Raw genomic sequence first — 24,770 nt, 5'->3', positions numbered from 1 at the left:
AGCAAATCTTTTAAAGAGAAATAATGTCACTAAGGTATAAAAACTATAGAATATTGGAAATATAATTTTCCCTTTTACTCTATTAAATTTTATTATTTTTGAGGGACAAAGTTTGTATTTAACTTGACAAATACATAAAGCCAGAAAACATACCTCATCTGCAAAAATTTCTTCAAATCAACATCACAAATGATGCTAAGAATATATAGCAGTTAACCCCAGGTGTCCACTCAGTAACAACAGTCATTATTACTGAGGTTTTCAAAATCACCTTACCATTAAGATTTGACATTCTGTAAAGTAGTACAATATTATATTGAAATATCACAATGTGATTTCAGACTTATAAAATGTTCTTTACGCAATAGTTCTAAGAAAGCATTTCTCCTCAGAAATAGTTCCAAACCCCCTTCTACCTCCCCCAAAGTCACTGTTTGAAGAATAAAAGAAATAGCTGCTGAAAAATATAGAAATCAGGTTGTGTATACACATGTTTCTGTGTCAATGCTAGTAAATAATTAACTACAAGAACGACTGGATTTTTCAAGTCGGCAAGCCACGATCTCTAATCCCAAAATTATGGGCAGATTTAATGTAAGACTATAAGAGCCATAGCAGCAAGCAGAGAATAAAAATCAGCAACCATTTCCCTGATGGGATAGTTGGAAGGTTTAGAAGGGAGCCACTGCTGGCTCTGGCTCCTTCTGTGCCCTTCAAATTATGTAGGTATGGCAGATTTTATAGATTAAAAAGGCCAGGAGTTCCCATTGTGGCTCAATGGTAATGAAGATGCAGGTTTGATCCATGGCCTTGCTCAGTGGGTTAAGAATCTAGTGTTGCCCTGGGCTGTGGCATAGGTGGCAGATGAGATTTGCATCTGGTATTGATGTAGCTGTGATGTAGGCTGACAGCTGCACCTCCAATTCAACTCCTAGCCTGGGAACCTCCATATGCTGCAGGTATAGCCCTAAAAGACCAAAAAAAAAAAAAAAAAAAAATCCAAGGACAGTATTCCTCTAATACCTCCTCAACTAAACCACACCTTAGTGTTAGCATCAACTTACAGAGCTGTTCAGATAGATTAAATTTTATGTAACTTCATACCAGAACATCCCCACCAGCATCCAAGTCTTTACCTCACCAAATCCAATCTACATCAAAATGTACACAAAAAAGTGTCCCCCAAGAAAATGCAGTACTCCCAATTCCCAACCAAATAAAAGAAACCCATATCATTTAAGGCTGAAGAAACCTTTTTCAATTGATCTAACTAAATAGACAATAATAATAAATTTAAGTTTTAAAATTTAAACTCTTAATCCTTTCCCAATCCTAGAAATATTAAATAAAGTGATTAATCTTAAGGTGAACATGTTTCTCTCTAGACATTTATAATTATATATATGCTTTCATTTACTTGTGTCTATGATGTTTGCAGAATCTGTTCCTTTTAATGCATATTCCCCTTAGGTCTAAAGGCTCATTTCCCTACTTCCTTTAAAGACCTGCACACTGTAGCAATTCAATAAAATGGGAACTTATCAATTACTCATTTCCTGCTCCTCTTATAACATTATTTACTCAATAACCCTCAATGTTGCAATTTTATATCACCATTTCTCCAACTAAGAGTACACTACCACCATGTTCTACTGAATATATTTATTATTTTGAAATCCTTGAACCACCACATCCAAGGACATTACTCATGTACCCTCTGAAAATCACCTTTATTAGATCACAATACCATAGGGCATTAAAAGCTACTAATTTACAAACATAATGTTTCTGTTACCATGATTAGAATTCAAATTTTCTCCATGTTATATTTTAACTGTACTTTTTCCAAATGAGTACTTTCACTCTAAGGATCAACTCTTGGCAAACTAAGAAGCTATGGGCCAAAAGCAATTTTACAGCTGTGTTATATACTACCATGGGGTGAATATGCTGACAATCCATTAGACAAGTAGCACCAGTGGACTACTCTGAAGAGCCATTATATTTTACAAATGTCAAATACCCATAGATTAAAGTTTCCTTAAGTAAGCATGGACAGGACAGAGCATAACAGTTTCAAGAGACTCATGTAATCTTCCACTGTTAGCAAAACAATGATTTGAATTTTATTTATTTTTTTTTTCTTTTTTCATCTTTTGAGGGTCGCACAAGGGCATATGGAGGTTCCCAGGCTAGGGGTTTAATCAGAGCTGTTGCCTCTGGCCTATGCCAGAGCCACAGCAATGCCAGATCCGAGTCGCATCTGTGACCTGCACCACAGCTCACGGCAATGCCGGATCCTTAACCCACTGAGCGAGGCCAGGGATCGAACCTGCAACCTTGTGGTTCCTAGTCGGATTTGTTTCTGCTACACCATGACAAACTCCTGATTTGAATTTTAGAAATCCCCCCCCCAAAAAAATTTCAGCATTATGCCAAAAATTCTTAAGTGTTCCTTCAAAACTACAAAAGCAAGATTTTCAAAGTCCCATATGTGGTACAAATCACTGAGGTAACAATAAAACCCTGGGTGATAGGAACTGCACATATTTCCTGGATTTTTAAGCTTTTCAACCCAATATTTTACTTCATTTAGATATGTCTATGAGAAAAATATGGTAATATTATGAAAACTATATAAATTATAACAACATAAAAGTAACAGCCATTAAATCTGCAATATTAAAATGCCAAATGAAGAAATTTCTATAAAAAGATTGCTGGTTTTTGTTTTCCAAGATCTATCCACAGCTAAAGTACTTTTCTATTAATGAGGAATGTGAGACAAACTGAATTTAAAACACAAAGTATAACCTTTGAGACGTTCATTATAAATGCATACAAAAATCCTACAAAGTTATAAACGAGTGATGAACAACAACATGAAGTAGTGCATTATTTTAAAAAAACAGAGCAAGAGAGAGTATGCAAAGGGGGTGGGGGGAAAATCAAGTCAAATTAGCAGAGATTCTATAAAAGTAAAAAGCCAAATTAATGGTTATTTTATCATTCTGGGCATCTTGCCAAAAAGGAATAATTGATCATTAAGAAGATAGGAAGCACACTACTTTCTCAGAAGAGAGGAAATAATAAGCATGATTGTATGATCTAAAAACTATACAACTTAGAAGGCCTACACTCTATCAGATATTGAAATTCTGACTCAAAAATCACAGGTAAAGAAAATACTAAAAGAAGCCAATATGACTCAAAGGTTTTAAAAACCTGCATAAATATACTGATAATTGTTTTAGAAACATATCTATGTTTTGGAGGATAGATTACTGGAAAAGATTTCAGCTAAGATGTATGGTAAACTACATCCTCTCCCCATATATGTGCTATCCCTCCCCGTCCCATTGATATCAAGCTTGGCCATGAGACTCTGCTACCTCTCACTGATGGATTATACTTTCTCATTTGACTTTAAGCTTGGTGGTAAATGTTCTGGTCGAGACATATGAGCAGAAATGGCATATACCACTACTAAACAGAGGCTTCAATGCACTATCACATATTTTGCAATTGGTCTTTGCTCTTTTCCAGGAGTCTCTTATGGGGGGTGCCCTGAAAGCATAATTGCTGCCTGGAGGGAAGAAGCATGAGAAGCAATAAACCTGAACTGTCTTTTAGATCTCAAAAGATCTTTTAGGTCTTTTGTTACTGTAACATAACTGAGCCTAACTTGACAGATTAAAGAGACCACTGCAATACTTCGTGAAACACTTATTAAATCTTAAAGTAGTCCAGTGGCCATTAAAAGGAAGAGTACTGCACTGACTAGAGGGATGTCTGAAAGATTGGAGGAAGGGGGTGAGGAGTCAATACTATACAATGAGAACCACAAACTAGAAAAAATAAGTAACTCAGGGGACCAAGATGGCAAACAGGCCATCATCACATGTAAATCAAGATAAGATAAATTATACATGACTCCCAAAGGAGAGAATCAAGATAAAGAAATGAAAATTGGAGTTCTCACTGTGGCACAGAGGGTTAAGCTCTGTTCGGATTGCCAACAGCTCTGGTTACTGCAGAGGTGGGGATCTGATCCCCAGCCTGATGCAGTGGATTAAAGGACCTGACATTGCCACAGCTGCTACAAAGGTTGCAGCTGTGGCTTGGATTCAACTCCTGGCCAGGGAACTTCCATATGCTGTGAGTATAGCCATTAAAAAAGAAAAAAAAAAAACCTACAGGGAGGGAGACAGATTTCTGCTCAGTATAAGAAAGACTTTCTAATAATGAGTACTCTCAGAAGGTGAAAAGAACTCTTTTGGAAGCTATACTTACATAATCAGAAGTATTCAAGGAAAGGATGGATGATCACATGAAACAGTTATTATAGAAGGGGATTCCAGAATTAGCTAGGTAAATAGTCTGTTTGTAAATGGTAACATCAATACTTTTTCTAGCTAATATTAACAGCAGTTAACTATTTATTGAACTTATAATGAGAAAGGTATTGTGCTGAGAAAAATAATTCTTTTACCATTTTATAGGTTAAAGAACAGGAGCTCATTGAGCTTAAATCATTTGCCCATGTCATACAGTTATATAATTGATAGAATCAAGACCCACAGTATCTCTCGTCTCTGCAGGAAGGAAAGAAATGGACTTCTAGAAATGTTTGCCCCTAGAAAGAGATATGAAATTAAAGTCAGATATATTAGTTTCTGTCTGACACCCTGACGGAAAAATGCTGAGTTTTTGTTGTTGTTGTTTGTTTGCCAAAGCCATGGCATGCAAAAAGCTCCTGGGTCAGGGATTAATCCCGAGCCCAGCAGTGACAAAGCCAAATCCTTAACCACTAGGCCACCAGGCAACTCTGGAAAATGCTCTTGAGTAAGCAGTAAAGCTGTTTTGCTATTGGGTTTTTGTTTTTGTTCTTTTGTTTTTTTTTAAATGACAGGTGACACTTGTCAGATGTATACAATATACTGTATGCAAATATTGAAAAGTTACTGGAGAAATGAGTAAAAGAAAGGTAAAATATTTGAAGAGGTATTACTTCTGAATTTAAAATATTCACAGTATCAATATAGTATTACCAAAGAACCAATCAAGATAAAGTAGCAACAAGGAATGAGATTATCTTGCCCTGTGTGACTTTTATAATGTTACCTTAATTTCTGTAGGGAAATTATTTTATATATGTTTATATATATATTTACATATATACATATATTTGGCAACACCTGCATCATATGGAAGTTCCCAGGCAGGGATTGAATACAAGTCACAACTGTGGCAACACCAGATCCTTAGCCCACTGTGCAACAGCGGGAACTCTGAGAAATTACTTTTAATAAACCAGAATTAATCCATCATTCTGTATACATTAGCAACCACTGCTTTTGGTAAAGAAGATCAATTTATATGACTACCACTTAGCTGTGAGAGCTTCTCAAATCAATTAATGGAATTCCCTTTTAACTAAACAAATCCGTATGTTTAAAAATTTAAAGCAGGGGTTCCTGTTGTGGCTCAGTGAGTTAAGAACCTGACTAGTATCCACAGGAAGCAGGTTCGATACTTGGCCTCACTCAGTGGGCTAAGGATCCAGCTTGGATTCCACATTGCTATGGCTGTGATGCAGGCCAGCAGCTGCAGCTCCAATTCCACCTGTAACCCAGGAAATTTCATATGCCGAAGGTGTGGCAATAAAAAAGAAAAAACAATTTCAAGCAGAAATAAAAATTCAATTGTACAAACTCTGTTAATATGCAAACTAAGGGGGGGAATGTTCAGGAGCACAAACACTCTTCAAGTGATACGTTCCTTGAGGATGTGTTTCAATAAGCTCAATTCTAGTTTTGATGCTAAAAGCATACACACACTGGGTAACTAAGTCAATCTTATATAATTAGAAACTGAAAGACATACAGAAAGGCATACTTATTGAGAGAATAGCTAGTAAATTGTATTTGAATAAATTTAGGTTGTACACAGATAAGTAAATTATAGCAAGTGGTCTAAGCGATGAGAAGAACAAAAGGGCAAGCATGTATTAACCAACCAAGTTTCTGCTGACAATGAATAAAGAGAGCTAAACCATGTAAAATGCTTCCCTGTATCATGAGTAGGGTAATTTTCATTCAAAGAACACAGTTACTTAAAGTTTGATGAAAGAGAACATTATTTTAAAGGACAAAACAATTATTACAATTTTTCAAAAAAATCTCAACTCATCCATTCTAACTGTAGGAAGGGAGCTAAACAGCTTAATTATTATTTTCTAAAAGAAACACTATTTGTTCCCAAAAAAACTCTTATAAGAGGATCTATCAAAATGTGCAAAATAATAATTTATGGATAAATGAATTATTTATATTAATAATAATTATTGAACAACAGGTCAAGTACTATATGGCATGCATTATATATGCATCATCTAACAAAAACTTCAGATACACAGTAGCCTATATTTAAAGAGCATTAACTAAGGCTTAGTGAGGTTGAGGTAACTACCCAAGTAAAAGGCTCTGAAATCAAACCAAGGTCTAAACCAAAGTTCATTTTTTTCTTTGTCTTTTTGCCATTTTCTTGGGCCACTCTCGCTGCATATGGAGGTTCCCAGGCTAGGGGTCCAATCGGAGCTGTAGCCGCCTGCCTACGCCAGAGCCACAGCAATGCGGAATCCGAGCCGCATCTGCAACCTACACCACAGCTCATGACCTGAACCCACTGAGCAAGGCCAGGGATCAAACCCGCAACCTCATGGTTCCTAGTTGGATTCATTAACCACTGCGCCACGACAGGAACTCCAAAGTTCTTTAGAAATATCTTAAGCTTTATTGCATGTCATGCTGCATATGACACAATTTTTTTTTTTTTTTTGGTCTTTCTGCTATTTCTTAGGCCGCTCCCGCGGCATATGGAGGTTCCCAGGCTGGGGGTCTAATCAGTGCTGTAGCCACCGGCCTACGCCAGAGCCACAGTAACACGGGATCCGAGCCATGTCAGCAACCTACACCACAGCTCACGGCAACGCCAGATCATTAACCCACTGAGCAAGCACAGGGACCAAACCTGCAACCTCATGGTTTCTAGTCGGATTCGTTAACCACTGCGCCACGACGGGAACTCCCATATGACACAATTAATTTTCTTTTAAAATGATAATTCAAAATGACTTGGACTGGTTCCTATCACAAATTCTGAATCCATGAGCACAGAACAAATTATCTGCATTTCTCTTCTCTCCTAGTTTTTCTGCTCTTCTAATTTTCTTTCAACAAAGAAGCATGCTGCCATTTATATAAAAAAATACAAAAAGAGTACAATTCAGGAGTTTCCGTCATGGTGCAGTGGAAACAAATCCGACTAGGAACCATGAGGTTGGGGGTTCAATCCCCGGCCTTGCTCAGTGGATTAAAGATCCACAGACGCAGCTCGGATCTGGCGTTGCTGTGGTGTAGGCCAGTGGCTACAGCTCCAATTAAATCCCTAGCTTGGGAACCTCCATATGCCATGAGTGTGGCCCTAAAAAGCAAAAAAAAAGAAAAAAGAAAAAAGAAAAAAAAAAGAGTACAATTCAATCACAAATTCATTAACTGAATTCATATATTCATTCAATATTGAGAAAAAATTCTCTGAAAAGAATAAATTATGATATAAAAAACAAAACAGTGAGCTATAATTAAAATATGTACTTTGTCCTATATACATTAAAAATTATGTATAAAGGATTGTGTTTAAAGGTAGAGCTTTTATGCTGGCATAGGATTATGGAAATAGTAAATTTCTTACAGTGTCTTGAAGGGATTTTGTGTATACTTACATTTTGTTTTGTTTTGCAATGAGAGAGAGAACTATCAAATATTTGGAATATTTAAGACTACTCAACTCTTGAAATCAATGCTTCTAAAAATACTGCTTTACCCAAACAACTTTGTAAGTTCAAGTCTTCACCTAAACCATTGCTACAACTTCTAACATGGAGTTTTTTTCATCAATTATTACCTGCAATTCATATGGAATGATTTTTTTCTTATCATATTTTAATTTTAAGAAAATTAAGCCACAAAATATACAGAGAAATATATAATGAAATGCTATGCACTATCCAGAAATTAGTTTTATTTTCTTCATTTTTATAAATAAATAAAGGCAATTAATATTGAATTCCTTTTTATAAAACTCTTCAATGCTTTTTCCATTTGCCCTACACAAAGGACATGTGAATATTTTGTATTTCTCAACAATATGTTGATATATTTAGTATGCATATGAAACCACTATAAAAATATTGTGGTCTTTAGGATTTCAAAGTGTTAAGAGTTAAATACTACATACATGATTTTACAACTTAGCGTTGTATTTGTCAATGTATCTTTGATATTTATTTATAAATTTCAAGTTTATTGCTTTTAAGTGTTCCAAGATTTTCCACAAGGTAAAATATCACAATGTACTCTTATTTTCCCATACAAAAATTTCTATTATTCTGTATTGTTATTATAAACAGTGTTGAAAAGAAAAGTGTTGCAGATGTGAACAAGGACTATTCAAGTTCATATTTAACCTGATATATAACTAAAATGTGGTAGAATTAATGTACACACAGGTTTATGGATTTTGAAAAATTTCTCTGCAAAGAAGTTTCCAAATATGTGTCTATTTCTGGTTTCAGTGCCTGCTGCACTTTTATAGTTGTCTTTTCCATAAGATTTTATGTTTGTTTCTTTACATTTTGAAAGTATGGTAATTATTAGATCTATTGGGTAACTCCTTGTATTTCCCAATGTCTTTGTATTTCTGAGTTGAACTTAATTTACCATGGATTTTAATGTATTTCTAGGTAAAATTAACTATATTTTCATAGGATTTGTGCATGTATTTATTTGTATTAGAGAAGTTAGCTTTTATTTAAATTTTACTATCTTATTTCTGTTTTGCTGTCATGATTATAAAAGTCTCATAGAATAAAAAAATAAATAAATTTAAAAAAATAAAATAAAATAAAAATACTGCTTTAGTAACAGATAGCCTCTAGATCTACACCAAATCAAAGAAGTAAGAACAGAAGTTCAGAATGAAAAATAAATAAATTTGGTGGGCAAGGTCTTTCTGAGTGACTTTAATTATAACAACTTATCAACTATAACTTAAGAATCCTAAGCAGTGATACTCTAGTCATTGATATCACTCTAGGTAATGGCTTGGATATGAAACTTAAAGGTACTGAAATGTCCTTTCAGTGCTGATCACCTAAAAGGACTATATATATATAAACTCAGGAAGAGAAGTAAACAGTTTTTCCCATAGAACTTCTTAAATACCCCGTTCTTTCTCATCTATTTCTCTCCTTAAAACACCATCCAGAACCTGGGACACATTGTTATGCCAAAAATCAGGAGGTGCTTGAACAACAAGGAGCCACCATGAAGGGGCTTTCCCCTGGCCGAATCTGTAAGAACTTAGGCGTCAAAATAAATGACAGTAATCAATTATAATTCACTGAGTAAAACAGGAATCTCTTTTTTTCAAATTTATATAGAAAGATTAAGGGAAACGGATAAATACATAAGTCCATGGGAGAAAATGGAAAGACTTTCTTTACAACAGAATGACAACTAATAAAAATAGAAAGAATGGTGACATCTGAAAATTAACATTACAGTCATGCAAGTATTAACTAACAGAGACAAACATCACCAATAGAGGGTTAAACAAGTGACTCAAAATTTGATAACACATGGGATAATTACACAATTTCACTGGATCTGGCCACAGATAACTAAATAACAAAGATCATAGTTACCTAGTACTTACCAATTTTGAGTGAAGAAACTTGGCAGAACATGACATCAAAAGAGTGATCAATGTTAATATTATTAACAATGAGACAATGAAAGCATGGGCTTTGTCCTATGATACATTGAGAAGGACACAACTTCTATGCTATTCCTACTTAAAAAAGCATAAACTAAATCTAATCTGAGAAAACTAATTCAAATTGAGGGACATTATATAAAATATATGTCCTGAATGCACTCAAAATGGCAATCAATGTTGAGAAAAGAAAGGTTAAGAAACTCTTCTAGGTTTAAGGAGACATGAGAACTAAACATAACGTATAAATAATCATGGTCTAATCTTGGGGGAGGGAGGTTATGCTAAAAAGAACCTAACAAGGACAAATTATAACATCCGAGTTGAAGTATGGATTAAATAATGGCGTTTTATCAATGTTCTATTGATAAAAGGATGTCCTTGTCCTTAGCAAATGTATACCTAACTTCTTTGGAATTCCAAAAAAAAGAATCTCAAGTGTGTAAATGACTCTCAAGTGGTTCAGGGAATAAATTTCAATGCATGCACACACACATGACACATACTGGGGGTGAGAAGGTGAAGAATCACAAAAATTATAAAGCAAACCGGGCAAAGGAAAAACTGTTAGTGAATCTGTGTAAAAGGATATATGGAACTATTCCTAAAAAATTTTATCAATATGAAAATAAACAGGGCATTCTTGTGGCTCAGCAGTAAGGAACCTCACTAATATACATGAGGATGTGGGTTGGATCCCTGGTCTCGCTCAGTGGGTTAAGTATTTGGCATTGCCATCAGGTGTGGTGTAGATTGCAGATGTGGTTCAGATCCTGTGTTACTCCAGCTGTGGTGGAGGCCTAAAGCTGCAGCTCCAATTCAACCCCTAGCCTAGGAATTTCCATATGCCGCATGTGTTGCCCTAAAGTGCAAAAAATAAAATAAAAAGAAACAAGAGATTTCTATAATTTTACTTTTATAAAGTTGTATGTGAGAGTGTTTTGAGAATTACAGGAGACCTCTGAGTATCTAACAATACACATTACACCTGAGTATGATGCTGTTTCTTCTCTTACCTTTCTAATAGATTGTGGATTGCTTTGAAGAGCAGTGTCCGACATTCATAGGAAAGGCCATTTTCCCAGAGTCCTTCTTCCACAACTGAAAACAAAACAAAACAGAACAAAATGAACCAGTAAGCAGGGCATCCAAATAAAAACGAAAGAAACTTTAAAAACATTTTTCTAAAGCAAAGGCAGTAAAAGTTAAGTACATTAACTCAGACTGAAACAGAGAAAATGAATTAAATACCTGTCCAAAGTCATAAAATATTTAGGTACAGAAGGGAATAATGTGATTTGATTTTAAAGTCATGAAATATAGGCATGGTACAATCCCCCTCACATAAAGGTCTTTATAACCTGCATCTTCAAATTTTGAAATCATCCAAAATTCTCAAATTAATCTTTCTACTTACTAGTGTCATAAAGATTTTGTTAAAGTTCTATGTAAAGTAACAAAATGTCACAAATTAACACAAAGGTTATCATATGTATTTTTAGAGAGACAAAAACCAAAAGGAAAAAAATATCCAAAACTGCCATTACAAATTTCTTTAAATGTTTGAAAGCATTATTTGAATAGGCTTTTAAGAAGAATGTCAGAAAATACAAACTTAATTTATCAAATTTGGTTCCTGAACTCATAATTTCATTAATGTTTAACATTTGGGAAGCATCATATTTGCCTTTGAAATGCGCTAATATTGAGCCACAAGTAACTTTAATATGAGAATCCAACAAACAATGCCTCACGTGGTCCTAAAGTTCTTTTCATATGTAAAAATTATTAAATGCCCTAGAGAAGAAAGTTAATTTTCTTCTCAACTATATTAGTTCATTTCAACATAGCAAAAAATTGAAAGGATGCAAATTACATTTGCAGAAGAAAATTTCCTCTCCCTTTTACTTGTTGTCTTGACAAAAACACTCACCAGAGAAAATTCTGACAGAATTAAAATACCTATTAAATCCACAATGCATTTTTAATGCATTTACCACACCAACTGACATCTCAAAATGCATCTCCTTCTTCTCCAACCAGATAGAATTCAAAAAAGTGGAAAATGTACTTACATTATAGAATTTTATCTATAGGACTTCTTAAAAATGATAAAACTGGATAAATTTTTTTTTCTTGTGATGTCAGATAACTTTATCTTCCTGTCTATGTGGGTAATCATGATCTAAAAAATTTTTTCAAAATTAACTTCTGCCAGAGACATTCTACATTATTCATAACTGGAGAAATAGGAAAAAAGTACAGCAAATAAACAAACATTCCTGCTAGCAATGGATTATCTCTGTTCAAGAACAAAATATTCAAGTTTTCAGTCCTCTAAAGGTGTTCTGAATCTCTATTCCCACACATTTATCTCTTGGGTAGAGCTTTCCTGAGTGAGAAAGCAAGCCAATGTTTCATTAAAAGGAACATCCCATATTAATCTGCTTTTCTTTCCTAACGTAAGTTAAAAATTCCTAAAACAATATTCAAAGTTCTACTCTTCTGAATTACTCATCAACTCAGTCACCAGTGTCACAGTCACCAGTGTCAGTTTTTTATATGTAATAGTCTTTTGTGCCACACTGGTGATTCAGTATTTCTGGGGGGGGGGGGGGGAAGTGTCCCATTCATCTTTCCATAACTTTCTTCCAAGTTGGTGACATCTATTACGTTCATTTAAAAAAAAAAAAAAAAAAAAAAACTTTGTTCGCTTCATGGCTCAGTGTTAATAATGAGCCCAACTAGGATCCATGAGATTGCAAGGGGGGAAAAAATTTATATTAAAATCTTTGAACATAATTTAAAATAGATTAACAAGCTGCAAGTTCGTAAACCAAATTATCAACATTGTGTCACCTGCTTCAGTCAGCTTTCTTTTTCTTTACATATTTGAAGGCAAATCCCACTCCCACCACTTTAGTATACATTGAATCAGAATCTAAACAAGGTCTACCAATAGCCTCTCAAGTTATATCTCAAGTCTCCTTAATCTACTACAACTTAATGACCTTTTATCAAACATATCATTAAATTAAGGAAACCAGGTTACTTATTTTATAGACTACCCCACATTCACATCTGATTGTTTCCTCATGATATCATTTTTTAATGTTAGTGTTACTTTGACTTTAACAGAAGACATCAAAAGAAAGTTCTCAGACAACATCAGAACTCTTTTTCTTCCTCAAATATTTTGTTAACTAAAATGTTGATGGGGGAGTTCCGTCGTGGCTCAGTAGTTAATTAATCTGACTAGGAACCATGATGTTGCGGGTTCAATCCTTGGCCTTGCTCAGTGGGTTAAGGATCCAGCGTTGCCATGAGCTGTGGTGTAGGTGGCAGACGCAGCTCGGATCTGACATTGCTGTGGCTGTGGTGTAGGCCGGCAGCTACAGCTCCGATTAGAACCCTAGCCTGGAGACCTCCATATGCTGCGGGTGTGGCCCTAGAAAAGGCAAATAAATAAATAAAATAAAATGTTGAAGGGTTATAGCTGTCTAGTCATGCAATGTGGAATAAATACTAAAGAAGTGTGAGCATGCACAGGCAAACATCATTATCTTAAGATACCATTATGATTTTATCCTGATTTCAACAATTTCCAAATAGGCCTTAGAATTTTTTTTCTTTAAAAAAATCTTAGGAGTTCCCATCATAGCACAGCAGAAACAAATCCAACTAGGAACCATGAGGTTGTGGGTTCAATCCCTGGCCTTACTCAGTGGGTTAAGGATCTGGCATTGCCATAAGCTGTGATGTAGGTCACAGACCTGGCTGGGATCTGGTGTTGCTGTGGCTGTGGCTGTAGCCGGCAGCTGTACCTCAGATGAGACCCCTGGCCTGGGAATCTCCATATACGATGGGAGCAGCCCTAAAAAAAAGGAATAAAAAAATCTTACAGGAGTTCCCATCGTGGCGCAGTGGTTAACGAATCCGACTAGGAACCATGAGGTTGCGGGTTCGGTCCCTGCCCTTGCTCAGTGGGTTAACAATCTGGCGTTGCCGTGAGCTGTGGTGTAGGTTGCAGACGCGGCTCGGATCCCGCATTGCTGTGGCTCTGGTGTAGGCCGGTGGCTACAGCTCCCATTAGACCCCTAGCCTGGGAACCTCCATATGCCGCGGAAGCGGCCCAAGAAATAACAAATAGACCAAAAAAAAAAAAAAAAAAACTTACAAAAACGATTACCAAAAAAAAGTAACATCATGTTTACTATTAAAACACTGAATATTTTCCCCCTAGTTATCAAAAACAAAGCAAGGATGCCTGCTCTCACCACTCTTATTCTACTTTACAGTGTAGGTCTTACAGCCAGTACAGTAAGACAAAAAGAAATACCAGAGACACTAATTAGAATCAATGAAATGAAATGATCTTTATGCACAGATGATATGATTATTAGAAAACCCTAAAGAATCAATAAAAAAGCTACCAGAACTAAAACTGACTTTAAATCAGACAAGGTCAACAGAGACAAAACTATCGTATTTTTACATACTGTAAAGAATAATTATAAATTTTTAAAAATATGAATACCACTTATAATTGCACCAAAACTATGAAAGCCTTGGACATAAATCCCAAAATAAGTTAGGAGACATACACCATCTGATTTCTAGATTTACTCTAAAGCTAGAACAGAAAAGACAATGTAAGCTATGTATCTAGCCTACAGAAAAGCTAGATATATAGCTCAAAAGAACAGAATATAAAGTCAGATATAGACTCACAAATACATGACCAACTGATTTTTCAACGCAGCTGCAAAGCAATTCAGTAGAGAACAGTCTTTTTATAAATGGTGCTAGAATTAATGAATATCCCTATGCAAAAAAAAAAAAAAGCTTTAAACCTTACTTCATACCATACAGAAAACCTTATAAATGGATCATAAAACAAAATGATTCTAGAAAACTTTTAACTATAAAACACAAAACCTAAAACTATAAAACTTTGAAAATATAGGAGAAATCTTTTACAAGCTTAGGTTAATCAAAGGCATGATCCATAAAGAAAAACTGTTAAATAGACCTTCATCAATATGAAGAACCTAACTCTTTAAAAAACTAAGTGAGCTAGTGAGCATAGAGAGTAACTAGAACTGTCCTATACTGCTAATTTAGTAAGTCACTTGGAAAAACTGACTTTGGAAATTTTTTTTAAAGTTAAACACACACTTTACATATCACCCAGCAATATCCCTAAGTATATATTCAAGCTGAATAAGAACTTAGGTTCACATGAAAAACTGGAGTATTATTTATATCCCCCCCCCCAACTGACAAAAACTGAAACCATCCAAATGTCTCTCAACTGGGGCAAGGACAAACAGCAGAAACTCCATACAATGGAATACTATTCAGAAATAAAAGGAACTACTGACATATTCAAAACATTAATGAATGCCATTATGCTAAATGAAAAAAAGTCACACTTAAGAGGCCACATGCTGTATGATTCATGTGTATAATACTCTACAAAGGCAAACTTTGAGGTGATGTAAACAGCTCAGTGGTTTCCAGGGATGAGAGTGATGACAGGAGAGCTGATACCAAAGGACATGAAAATGGGGCGGGGAGGAGACATGATGACACACAGACTATTATACATCTTGATTGTGATGGTGATAACATTTGTCAAAAATAGAACTATACAGCAAAAACAGTAAAATTTACTCATAATCTTTTTTTTTTTTTTAAGTGGTCTCAAATATGGCATATGGAAGTTCCCAGGCTAGAGGTAAAATTGGCGCTGCAGCTGAGGCCTCTGCCACAACCACAGAAACACTGAATCTGAGCTGCATCTGTGACCTATGCCACAGCTTGTGGCAATGCTGGATCCTTAACCCACTGAGCTAGGCTAGGGATGGAACCCACATCCTCACAGAGACAATGTCAGGTCCTTAACTTGCTAAGCCACAATGTCAAATATTTAACTTGCTGAGAACTCCCTTATTCATCATCTTTTTTTACTCTAGCTTACATAAACTCATTTAACAAGGCTTTGACGGGCCTCTGGAATATGTTTAAACTGATTTTTAAAATATATTTTTAGTGCTTAAAATGAGAATAAAGTGTGAATTAAAAGGACTCCTACTCTAAACTTATATACTCTAAACATGATTGTTTTAACACAAAGGACTGTTGTCTATTTGTTTAATTTCTATTCATAAATTATTAAAAGCAAAAAAAAACAAAAAAGAGTTTAAGTAACAAGAGACCATAGTCCAGATCAAAGTTGTCCTCCCCAACAACACACTATATTATTAATTACTATAAATAATACAAATAGAACAAAAATAATTTAGGGAAATCTTATTTTTTTTAAATATTAAAAATAATTGGAAAAATGTAGCTGAATTAATTAATTAGATCGTCATATCTCCTTAGCAACCAAATTAATAGGGAAGATATTAATAACATGAAGTAAAACAGATCATACTGCATTAAGTTCTAGTTTAAGAAAAGTACACTAGGAGTTCCCGTCGTGGCGCAGTGGTTAACGAATCCGACTAGGAACCATGAGGTTGCAGGTTCGATCCCTGGCCTTGCTCAGTGGGTTAAGGATGCAGCGTTGCCGTGAGCTGTGGTATAGGTTGCAGACGCGGCTCAGATCCCGCGTTGCTGTGGCTCTGGTGTAGGCCATTGGCTGCAGCTCCGATTGGACCCCTAGCCTGAGAACCTCCATATGCCGCGGGAGCGGCCCAAGAAGTAGCAAAAAGACAAAAAAAAAAAGAAAAAAGAAAAGTACACTAAAGCTGAAAAAACAGAAATTATGAATTATGCTATGTTAATAAAAATTTAAATATAAGTCAGCAGAGGTGATTTAAAAGGATATTGTGTTTGAACTTCATATAAACATTTAATTTTACATTACATATTTTATTAAAGATTTGAAAGCAGTCAGTAATTTACTAGAAGTCAATAACTGTAATCAGAGATTAACCATTCTAATAAATACTATCAATTTAAACTATAAACTTAAGGATAAGCATTAATACATTAACCCTTTAAATTTACTGTCTATATATTCAAATACATTATATAGCAAATATCATACCTTATTTCTTCTCTACTTCACATACAGAATTTCCAGAAATACAAGAGTAATGTATATTTCAATGAATCTTTAAGATTCCAAAATAAGTTAAATCTAGATATATTGACACCTTTGGAATCTAATAGTAGCTATTTGGCTGATAATCATTGGCCAACAGTTCTTGGCACCAAGCTAGAAACTAGGAATGCTCTCATAAAGCAAATAGAGACTCTGAAAACCATTGTGAAGCAAAATTACTTTGAATACTTTGCAGAAAAGCTACTGAACATTGAAGTCTTTTATTTTAAAATGGTAGTAAGTATCATAAATAGTCAAGATTAGTTTTCTATCCAGAAAATAATCTTTCTCATTTTCTGAGGCTTTATTCTATGTACTAAGTTTGAACCAAGCACTACGTATAAATAAGGGGTGGAGGTGCTGCTTTTAGCACAACACTGTAAGACAAAGTAAAGGACACATAACATTCACTTTAGCCACTCAGTATCTGACTTCTTCCCAACAACTGGGAATTGCCTATTTCGTGAGTTCAGGTTGGGGATGAAGGTGGTCAGTCACTCCCTAGTTAAGAGATGAAAACACAGATTTTCTTAGGATATGGACATAAATATTTATCCCAAACTCTACTCCTACACCACATTTTTGACTCTGGATCTAGAGACACAAAAGGGAGTTCATGGAGAGACCTTTCTGAGAGGACTGAAAACAAGCTGCAAGATCAAGTTTCCTGATGTTAAAGAAGCAGAGGTGGTGCTTGGTGGTGATAGAACCAATTTTCTGATCAAACCAAATCTACAGCACTGACCCTAAAAGTGAACATTCAATACTCTTATAATCAACCCCTTTTCTTCATTTGGACTAAGAATTATGACCAATACAGTTTATTCTAATCTTCACTTTATAAAAATTTGCTTTATAACTAAGGCTTAAAAATCTTAAACTTGCCCAAGGTCACGTAACTAATAAATTAAAAAAATCATTAAATGTAACTATATGCAACAGCTGGCAGGATGAAATGTATTTTATATTTACTTTTATAAAATACAAAGTATACAATTATTCCATTAGTTAAACTCTGCAAAGGGAAGCAATTTATTTTCATAACTGCACTGACTAGGACATTTCAGATATTCCTAAACGTTTTGAATTGACTTGTTATTATGTGTGCACAGAGCTTTCAAATTTCATTGAAATTAGCTTCAATCTAAAATCTCCTAATATCTAGTAAAGAGGATTAGTAGCAAAGATGGGATTCAAAGCCACATTTTCTGACTCTATCGGCCACGCTCTTTCCATTACACCACGCTTCTCCATAAGGTTTGTGTGGTTAACCTACCCCACCCCCTCTTTTATTCTTACTACTGGCTAGTAAGGCAACCTTCAATACTTAAGTTAAATTTCCCCTTGAATCCACAATTTGCACCTTAAATTAATGTTTTCTTAAATAGCTGCAAGTAACCTTTTCAAAGGTTAAACTAAATTGAAATTGCTTCTGCAATCTATATGTATAACTCATGGTAAAGTCAAGGAAAATCACAGAACACCTTCCTAAACTAATTTATCTGATACACTCTCTTCCCAAGGAAAAATTTAAACCAACACTTCATTTGCCTTATAGTGAGAGTCTTCAGAAAGTATTCTTTTTTTGGAGGGGAGGTTAGTAAACCAGAAGGTAGTTAGTCTAGGTTAAGTTTTCTATAAATGACATGAGGTGAATTTGATACTAAATTCTCTCTCCCTTCCAAGGTGAACTGAGAGGAAAAGCAACTGCCAAGAAGTCTGACAAGAAGGCCAGCAGGTGCAGGGTCCTATCTTTATGAAACCTATCATCTCCCCAGGGCATACTTTCTCTACCATTTAAAAAAAAAAAAAAAAAAAAGCCTTTCTAATTCTTTTGATCTTTCAAGTTTCAACTTAAGTGCTTATTAACTCCTTAAATTAGCAACAAGTATAGAGTTTACTTAGTATAATGCGAGAATTTTTCTAAAACTTTGGTAACAGTCTCAGGAAATAAAAGCACAAAGAGAACTGAAATCTATTTACTGATAAATGACTGGTAAAACTCAACCAAAATAAACTCCTAAATTAAAACATTCTCTTGAGGAGTTCCCATTGTGGCTCAGCGCTAACAAGCCCAACTAGCACCCATAAGGACACCAGCTCTATCCCTGGCCTTGCTCAGTGGGTTAAGGATCCCCTGTTGCCTTGAGCTATGGTGCAGGTCACAGACCTGGCTTGGATCTGGCACTGCTATGGCTGTGGTGTAGGCCAGCAGCTACAGCTCCAATTCGGCCCCAGCCTGGGATCTTCCATATATGTCAAGGGTACAGCCCTAAAAAGACAAAAAAAAAAAAAAATCTCTTGATATGATGTGCTCTATTATAACACCCAGATTGAAACTGAAAAATAAAACTAAGTACTACCACAGCAGCATACTTACAAAGAAAAACTATTCACTTAAATTACAAAAGCTATAATCAGAATCTGTTTAAATGCCTATTACTCAACTCTTTTTAATACAGCAATCCTTATAATCAAATATGTAAACTGCAAAAGTACTGTATAAATGTTTTTCTTTTAGCAGAGAGACAGTGTTTTAGAAAGGAAAATTTAAATAGCAATAATTACTGCTTAGTGCCCAAATAATTTTTCAAAATCGTCACAAATTGTAATACAACTTCTTTCAACTTTGTGAAACATGGCTCCTTGCAGAATTAATAAGTTTCTTTGAAAGAAAAATCACACAAAAGGTTCAGGGAAAAAAGTCAATATGGCAAAATATCAAAGCAGCATATTCTTCAATGATTTTGTGTTTCCCAGCAGAGATCATGGAAAGATACCTCTTCCAATTCGACAAATGAAACTGACATACTTTACTTGAAGGGGAAAAAAATGGGAGGAGGGCGAATGGAACAGGGTAGGGAGGAGCATAAAGATTGTGAAACCTTGAAGAAGTTCAAGCTCATGCTTTTAAAATTCAGGTCACCCTGCCTTAGACAGTTTAAAAGTAGAATTACTTTCAAAGAATACATATTTCCTCTGAGCTATGATACATATTTCCTTTTAATGTATCATATTGCAGCAACAGCTGAAATGAACGTCTCAACATCAAAAACACTTCTTACTCCCACCTACTGCTTTTTTACCTCAGGCATCAAAACTAATGAAACCTATTATCCAGAACATTGAGTTCAGTAACCACATTGGCCACTGCAAATATTGGAAGGGGTGGAGGGACACTTTCAGGGATGACACTCCTTATTCAGACATTAAAATTACTGAAAATCAAATTGTGCTCCAAACTCTAGAAATACAAGGAGACTAAAGCAAGGCACATGAAATAAGAAGATTATTTTCCAGTTAGATTTCAATGACAAACTGCTAAAGATAATGCAGCTCTCAATTCAGGATTTATAATTTTCCCCACTGCCTTTGTGTTCAGTGTTTATCTGCAATATATAAAGCCCACTAGATTGTGGGGATTTTTTGTTTGTTCATTTTATTTTTTGCTTTTTAGGGCTGCATCCACGGCATATGGAAGTTCCTAGGCTGGAGGTCGAACTGGAGCTACAGCTGCCAGCCACAGCAACACTGGCTCCGAGCTGCATCTGCGACCTACACTGCAGCTCAGGGAAACACTGGATCCTTAACCCACTGAGCAAGGGCCAGGGATTGAACCCACAACCTCATGGTTCCCAGTTGGATTCGTTTCCACTGTGCCAGGATGGGAACTCCAGATTGGTTACTTTCTAACTATTAAATCTACCACCTAGGAATCGCACTAAGCAAAAATAATAACATTAATTATCAATTTAATTTTAAGGACTACAACAAATGAAATACTTTACAGAATTTTGACATATCGAAGCTTTTCCTTTTTTCAATTGGAATATAGTTGATTCACAGTTTCTTCTTAAAATTGACTTACAAAAAAATTGAGTAATAAAATAGTATAATGCTACATTAATTCTGAATTATAGCATTATACCCATTAAAAATCCAATTACATACAACAATATTGATTGATCACAGTTATGCTGCCATCGACTGCCTTGTAAAATCTATATTTGAAGTCATTAATAACTAAATGGACTTAATACTTACATATCAAATTCAACCCACTTAGAGCTCTGATTTCCATGAGTCGCTCATGGGTATAGAATATTTGCTGTCACCTAACAAATCCATGTTGAAATGGATTTTAACTTTCCCATTGTCGATTCCTCAATCACATAAGAGTTAGGGATAGAGGATACGTAGCAAAATGCTCCATTTGTTTCAACCTATTTGCCACTTTCTATGATTACAAACACTGACAATATTCAGACAGAAACACAGTTGTGACTCAAAATTTTAACAGTATAATGTCTAAATAAGGAATCTCTAACAGCATGAGTTCTCTGCCAGTTTCAAGATAACCAGAATTTTAATGATGGTTTCTACACAGCACTGTCGCAGTTGAGACATGACCCAAGTTAGCATTTCAATGGATCACAGGACTCCATGTAAAGCCACTACACTTTAAATTGAAGGAGACTAAAAAACTAAATTTCTAGATAAACTGAACAAGATCTTCAAAAGACAATTGCTATAGAGAAAACAGGCCACAATGTTACTTTAATAGCTACACCGTGAAAAAGAAATTGTGTACAATGGGTTTAACTGACTTCTTAGAACTAAACTTGCCCTCATTTGCTATTCCTTTCAAAGATTATAACTTTGTTTACCTTTCAAGCTAATGATATGCTCTAAATTTTGTTATAAAATACACATAAACAAATAAAGGCCTAGGGCAGCCATCAAAATAAACTTATCTTTGGTTGCTGAATGACTATTATTTTCTTTACCTCTTTGTGCATGTTAGAAATTTTCTTTAATGAGCATGCTTTACTTTTTGAAAGACACATCATATTTAAATATATGCTTTTAATGGCTATTATTTAACTAAACAGCCACATGCTTTAAAAAAATATTTGCTCATAAATTACAAGAATGATCAAGGATAGGAATTACAAGATAAAAATTAAATTTTGAAAGAGGAAAACCAGGAATTCCTGTCGTGGCTCAGTGGTTAATGAATCCAACTAGGAACTATGAGGTTGAGGGTTCGATCCCTAGCCTTGCTCAGTGGGTTAAGGATCTGGCGTTGCCATGAGCTGTGGTGTAGGTCGCAGACGAGGCTTTGGATCCTGAGTTCCTGTGGCTCTGGCGTAGGCCAGTGACTACAGCTCTGATTAGACCCCTAGCCTGCAACCCTCCATATGCTGAGGCTGCAGCCCTAGAAAAGACAAAAAAAAAAAAAAAGAAAAAGAAAGAAAGAGGAAAACCAGATATATGGTTCAGTTAGAATGTTTATATTTAAATCTGTCAATATTACAAAACAAACATTTTATAAACTTCCTCTAAGACAATGACTCTAATCAAGATGACTCAACTATTGATTTCAACAGTAGCACAATTGAGCAGTAAAAATTAAAAATATTTCCTTCACCTCATCAGACAGAACCTGATTCTCCAACCCCCCCCCCCCCCCACACACACACACACACACCAGATTGCTACTAAAATTCTGACAGGGCAAGTCCCCAAATTGCCTTTTACACTAAAGCTCAAACAGTTGTCTGTCACTGCTATTACAGTGAGTAATCCTTGCAGCTGTAACTGTTTGAAATGCAGCTGTCTAGTTGGCATTCTCTCCCAACCCCCACCCATCCAGCATTTCTGTTCTTGCTACAATAATCTTAAAGAGCATTTTACAGGAGGCTTAGCCCTGGCGGAGGGCACTCTACGGCGTGACCGAGAGAACATGGAAACACGATTCATTAGACACGCCTGGAGTGATAACAATGGTGCTGCTTCTTGCTGCCTTTCATTTCGTACATCAGGCTGAGACTAATGCATTCTCGTTACACAACAAGCACATTTATAGACAGGAAAAAACTATAATCACCTTTGATTAAGCGACAGCATATTTTTCCTATATAAGCCGCCAGCTATACTGACATAGTAATTATTTCCTAACTGACAGGTTAAAATAGCAAATGTAGGAAAAATAACATCAGAGAGAAAGAGAGAGAGAGGAGGGATGACTACTATGATGAGTTCATACACAAAGGTTTCTTAGACCAGGCACAGTGCCCTATCCTTGAGACTTCTTGGGTACCCTGGCTTGTATTTAAGCTACTCAGTCTATGACAAATAGAACAGGCCCTTATTAAGCAGTCTTGTTCTATCTACCCAATTCTTTACAGGTAAAAATTACAGAATTTCTTCGGTCATTTTATTTGTAATTATTACTGACCTCCTTCTTTCCACTCCTTTCACCATAGGGCACAAAATTCAACATTAATACTTATTCCCTTCTTTTTTCCATTATCTTACTTTCACGACAAAATAATTTATCCTCTTTTACATAAAATGCCAGGCCAAAACAGAACACTGGCTTTTTTTTCAAACTAAAAGCAAAAAACAGAATGTTGATTAAAAACAGGAATATAGAAGAATTATTTTATATTACCCTACCTTCCATCAATCACTGTACTCAAGCAAAGGTTCAAATTATAAATATGAAAGACTCAATTTTAACTGAAAAAGTCATAAGCCACATTATACTGACAACATGTAAAGTCAATTTTCCTACAGGATTTTGAAAAGTGAGTTACTTCTCCACATACCCAACAACTGTAGTCTTTTGTGGACTCATGAATATATGTTGCTGGGTTATTGTTTATGGGGAGTTCAGTAGTTGACAGGAAAAAAAAAATATGTTAGCCAGGAACTGAAAGATTAAAGCTTATATATGTTAACCCAAAATATTAGAAAATATGTTTTCAAGGTTAGCAGACTGTATAATTAAAACATTTTTAAAAAGACAGTCTTTTTTAAGCTTTCTATGGCACTACTCTATTTTATAGCAAGAATGTGCCACAAAACTACCAAAAATATTTGTACATGTGAACATCTGTTAAAAGAACCAAAAGTGAGCAAATAAATGAAAAGGTCTGGTTCATTACACTTAGCTAAACTTCCTAAAAATAGCTTTAAAAAAAAAAAAAAAGAAAGGTTACGTAGAGCAAATGAGTTTTTGTAAAATAGCAAAATACTTGAGCATTTTTCAGCTGTTGGATTTTAGTTTGCTGACCTGTACTACCTACCAGGTTAGAAACTAGGAAATACGCAGCCTATCTTCAATGTGTCTGTAAGAGGACCACTGAACCCTAGTATGAATTTTTTTTTTCTTTTTGGCCACACCCACAGCATATGAAGTTCTTGGGCCAGGGATCAAATCCAAGCCACAGCTGTAAACTGAGAAGTAGCTGCAGCAACACCAGATCCTTAATACAATGTGCCACAGTGGGAACTCCCCTAATATGCATTTAAACAATGTGTTTTGGAAAGAAGTCTGATGTGCACCATACTATATAATTCTTATCATCTGGAATAAAATGATATTTACTACAGAACACAGTATCTATAATTTCTACTCCCTAAGTGCCCAAGTCTCATTTTTCTTTTTTTTTTTCTTTTTTTTCTTTTGTCTTTTTGCTGTTTCTTGGGCTGCTCCTGCAGCATATGGAGGTTCCCAGGCTAGGGATCCAATCGGAGCTGTAGCCACCGGCCTACGCCAGAGCCACAGCAACGCTGGATCCAAGCCGCGTCTGCAACCTACACCACAGCTCACGGCAACACCGGATCCTTAACCCACTGAGCAAGGGCAGGCACCGAAACCACAACCTCATGCTTCCTAGTCGGATTCGATAACCACTGCGCCACAATGGGAACTCCCCTCTTTCTGTCTTTTTTACAGTAAAAAGCATAATTCCCCCAAAACTGACCAAACTACTTCCCTAAGATTTCTCTGCCTATCTTCTGTTTG

The 24,770-nt window shown here is 35.4% G+C and overlaps 1 protein-coding gene across 6 annotated transcripts in view; it reads right to left on the bottom strand.

Annotated features, from left to right (window-relative positions):
- The window catches only part of MED13L (mediator complex subunit 13L), a 322,312-nt gene that overhangs the window by 149,217 nt on the left and 148,325 nt on the right, over nucleotides 1-24,770 (bottom strand). For all 6 annotated transcript variants that reach the window (XM_047759797.1, XM_047759795.1, XM_047759796.1 and 3 more), the window contains exon 3: nucleotides 10,854-10,938. In XM_047759797.1, the coding sequence (XP_047615753.1) occupies nucleotides 10,854-10,938 (85 nt within the window). The remainder of the gene's footprint in view (nucleotides 1-10,853; nucleotides 10,939-24,770) is intronic.

Source organism: Phacochoerus africanus, chromosome 15 (genome assembly GCF_016906955.1).
Source record: "Phacochoerus africanus isolate WHEZ1 chromosome 15, ROS_Pafr_v1, whole genome shotgun sequence".
In the NCBI taxonomy this organism is placed as follows: domain Eukaryota; kingdom Metazoa; phylum Chordata; class Mammalia; order Artiodactyla; family Suidae; genus Phacochoerus; species Phacochoerus africanus.
The sequence above is the reverse complement of the archived record's forward strand: the minus strand, read 5'-3'. Positions and strand labels throughout refer to the sequence as shown.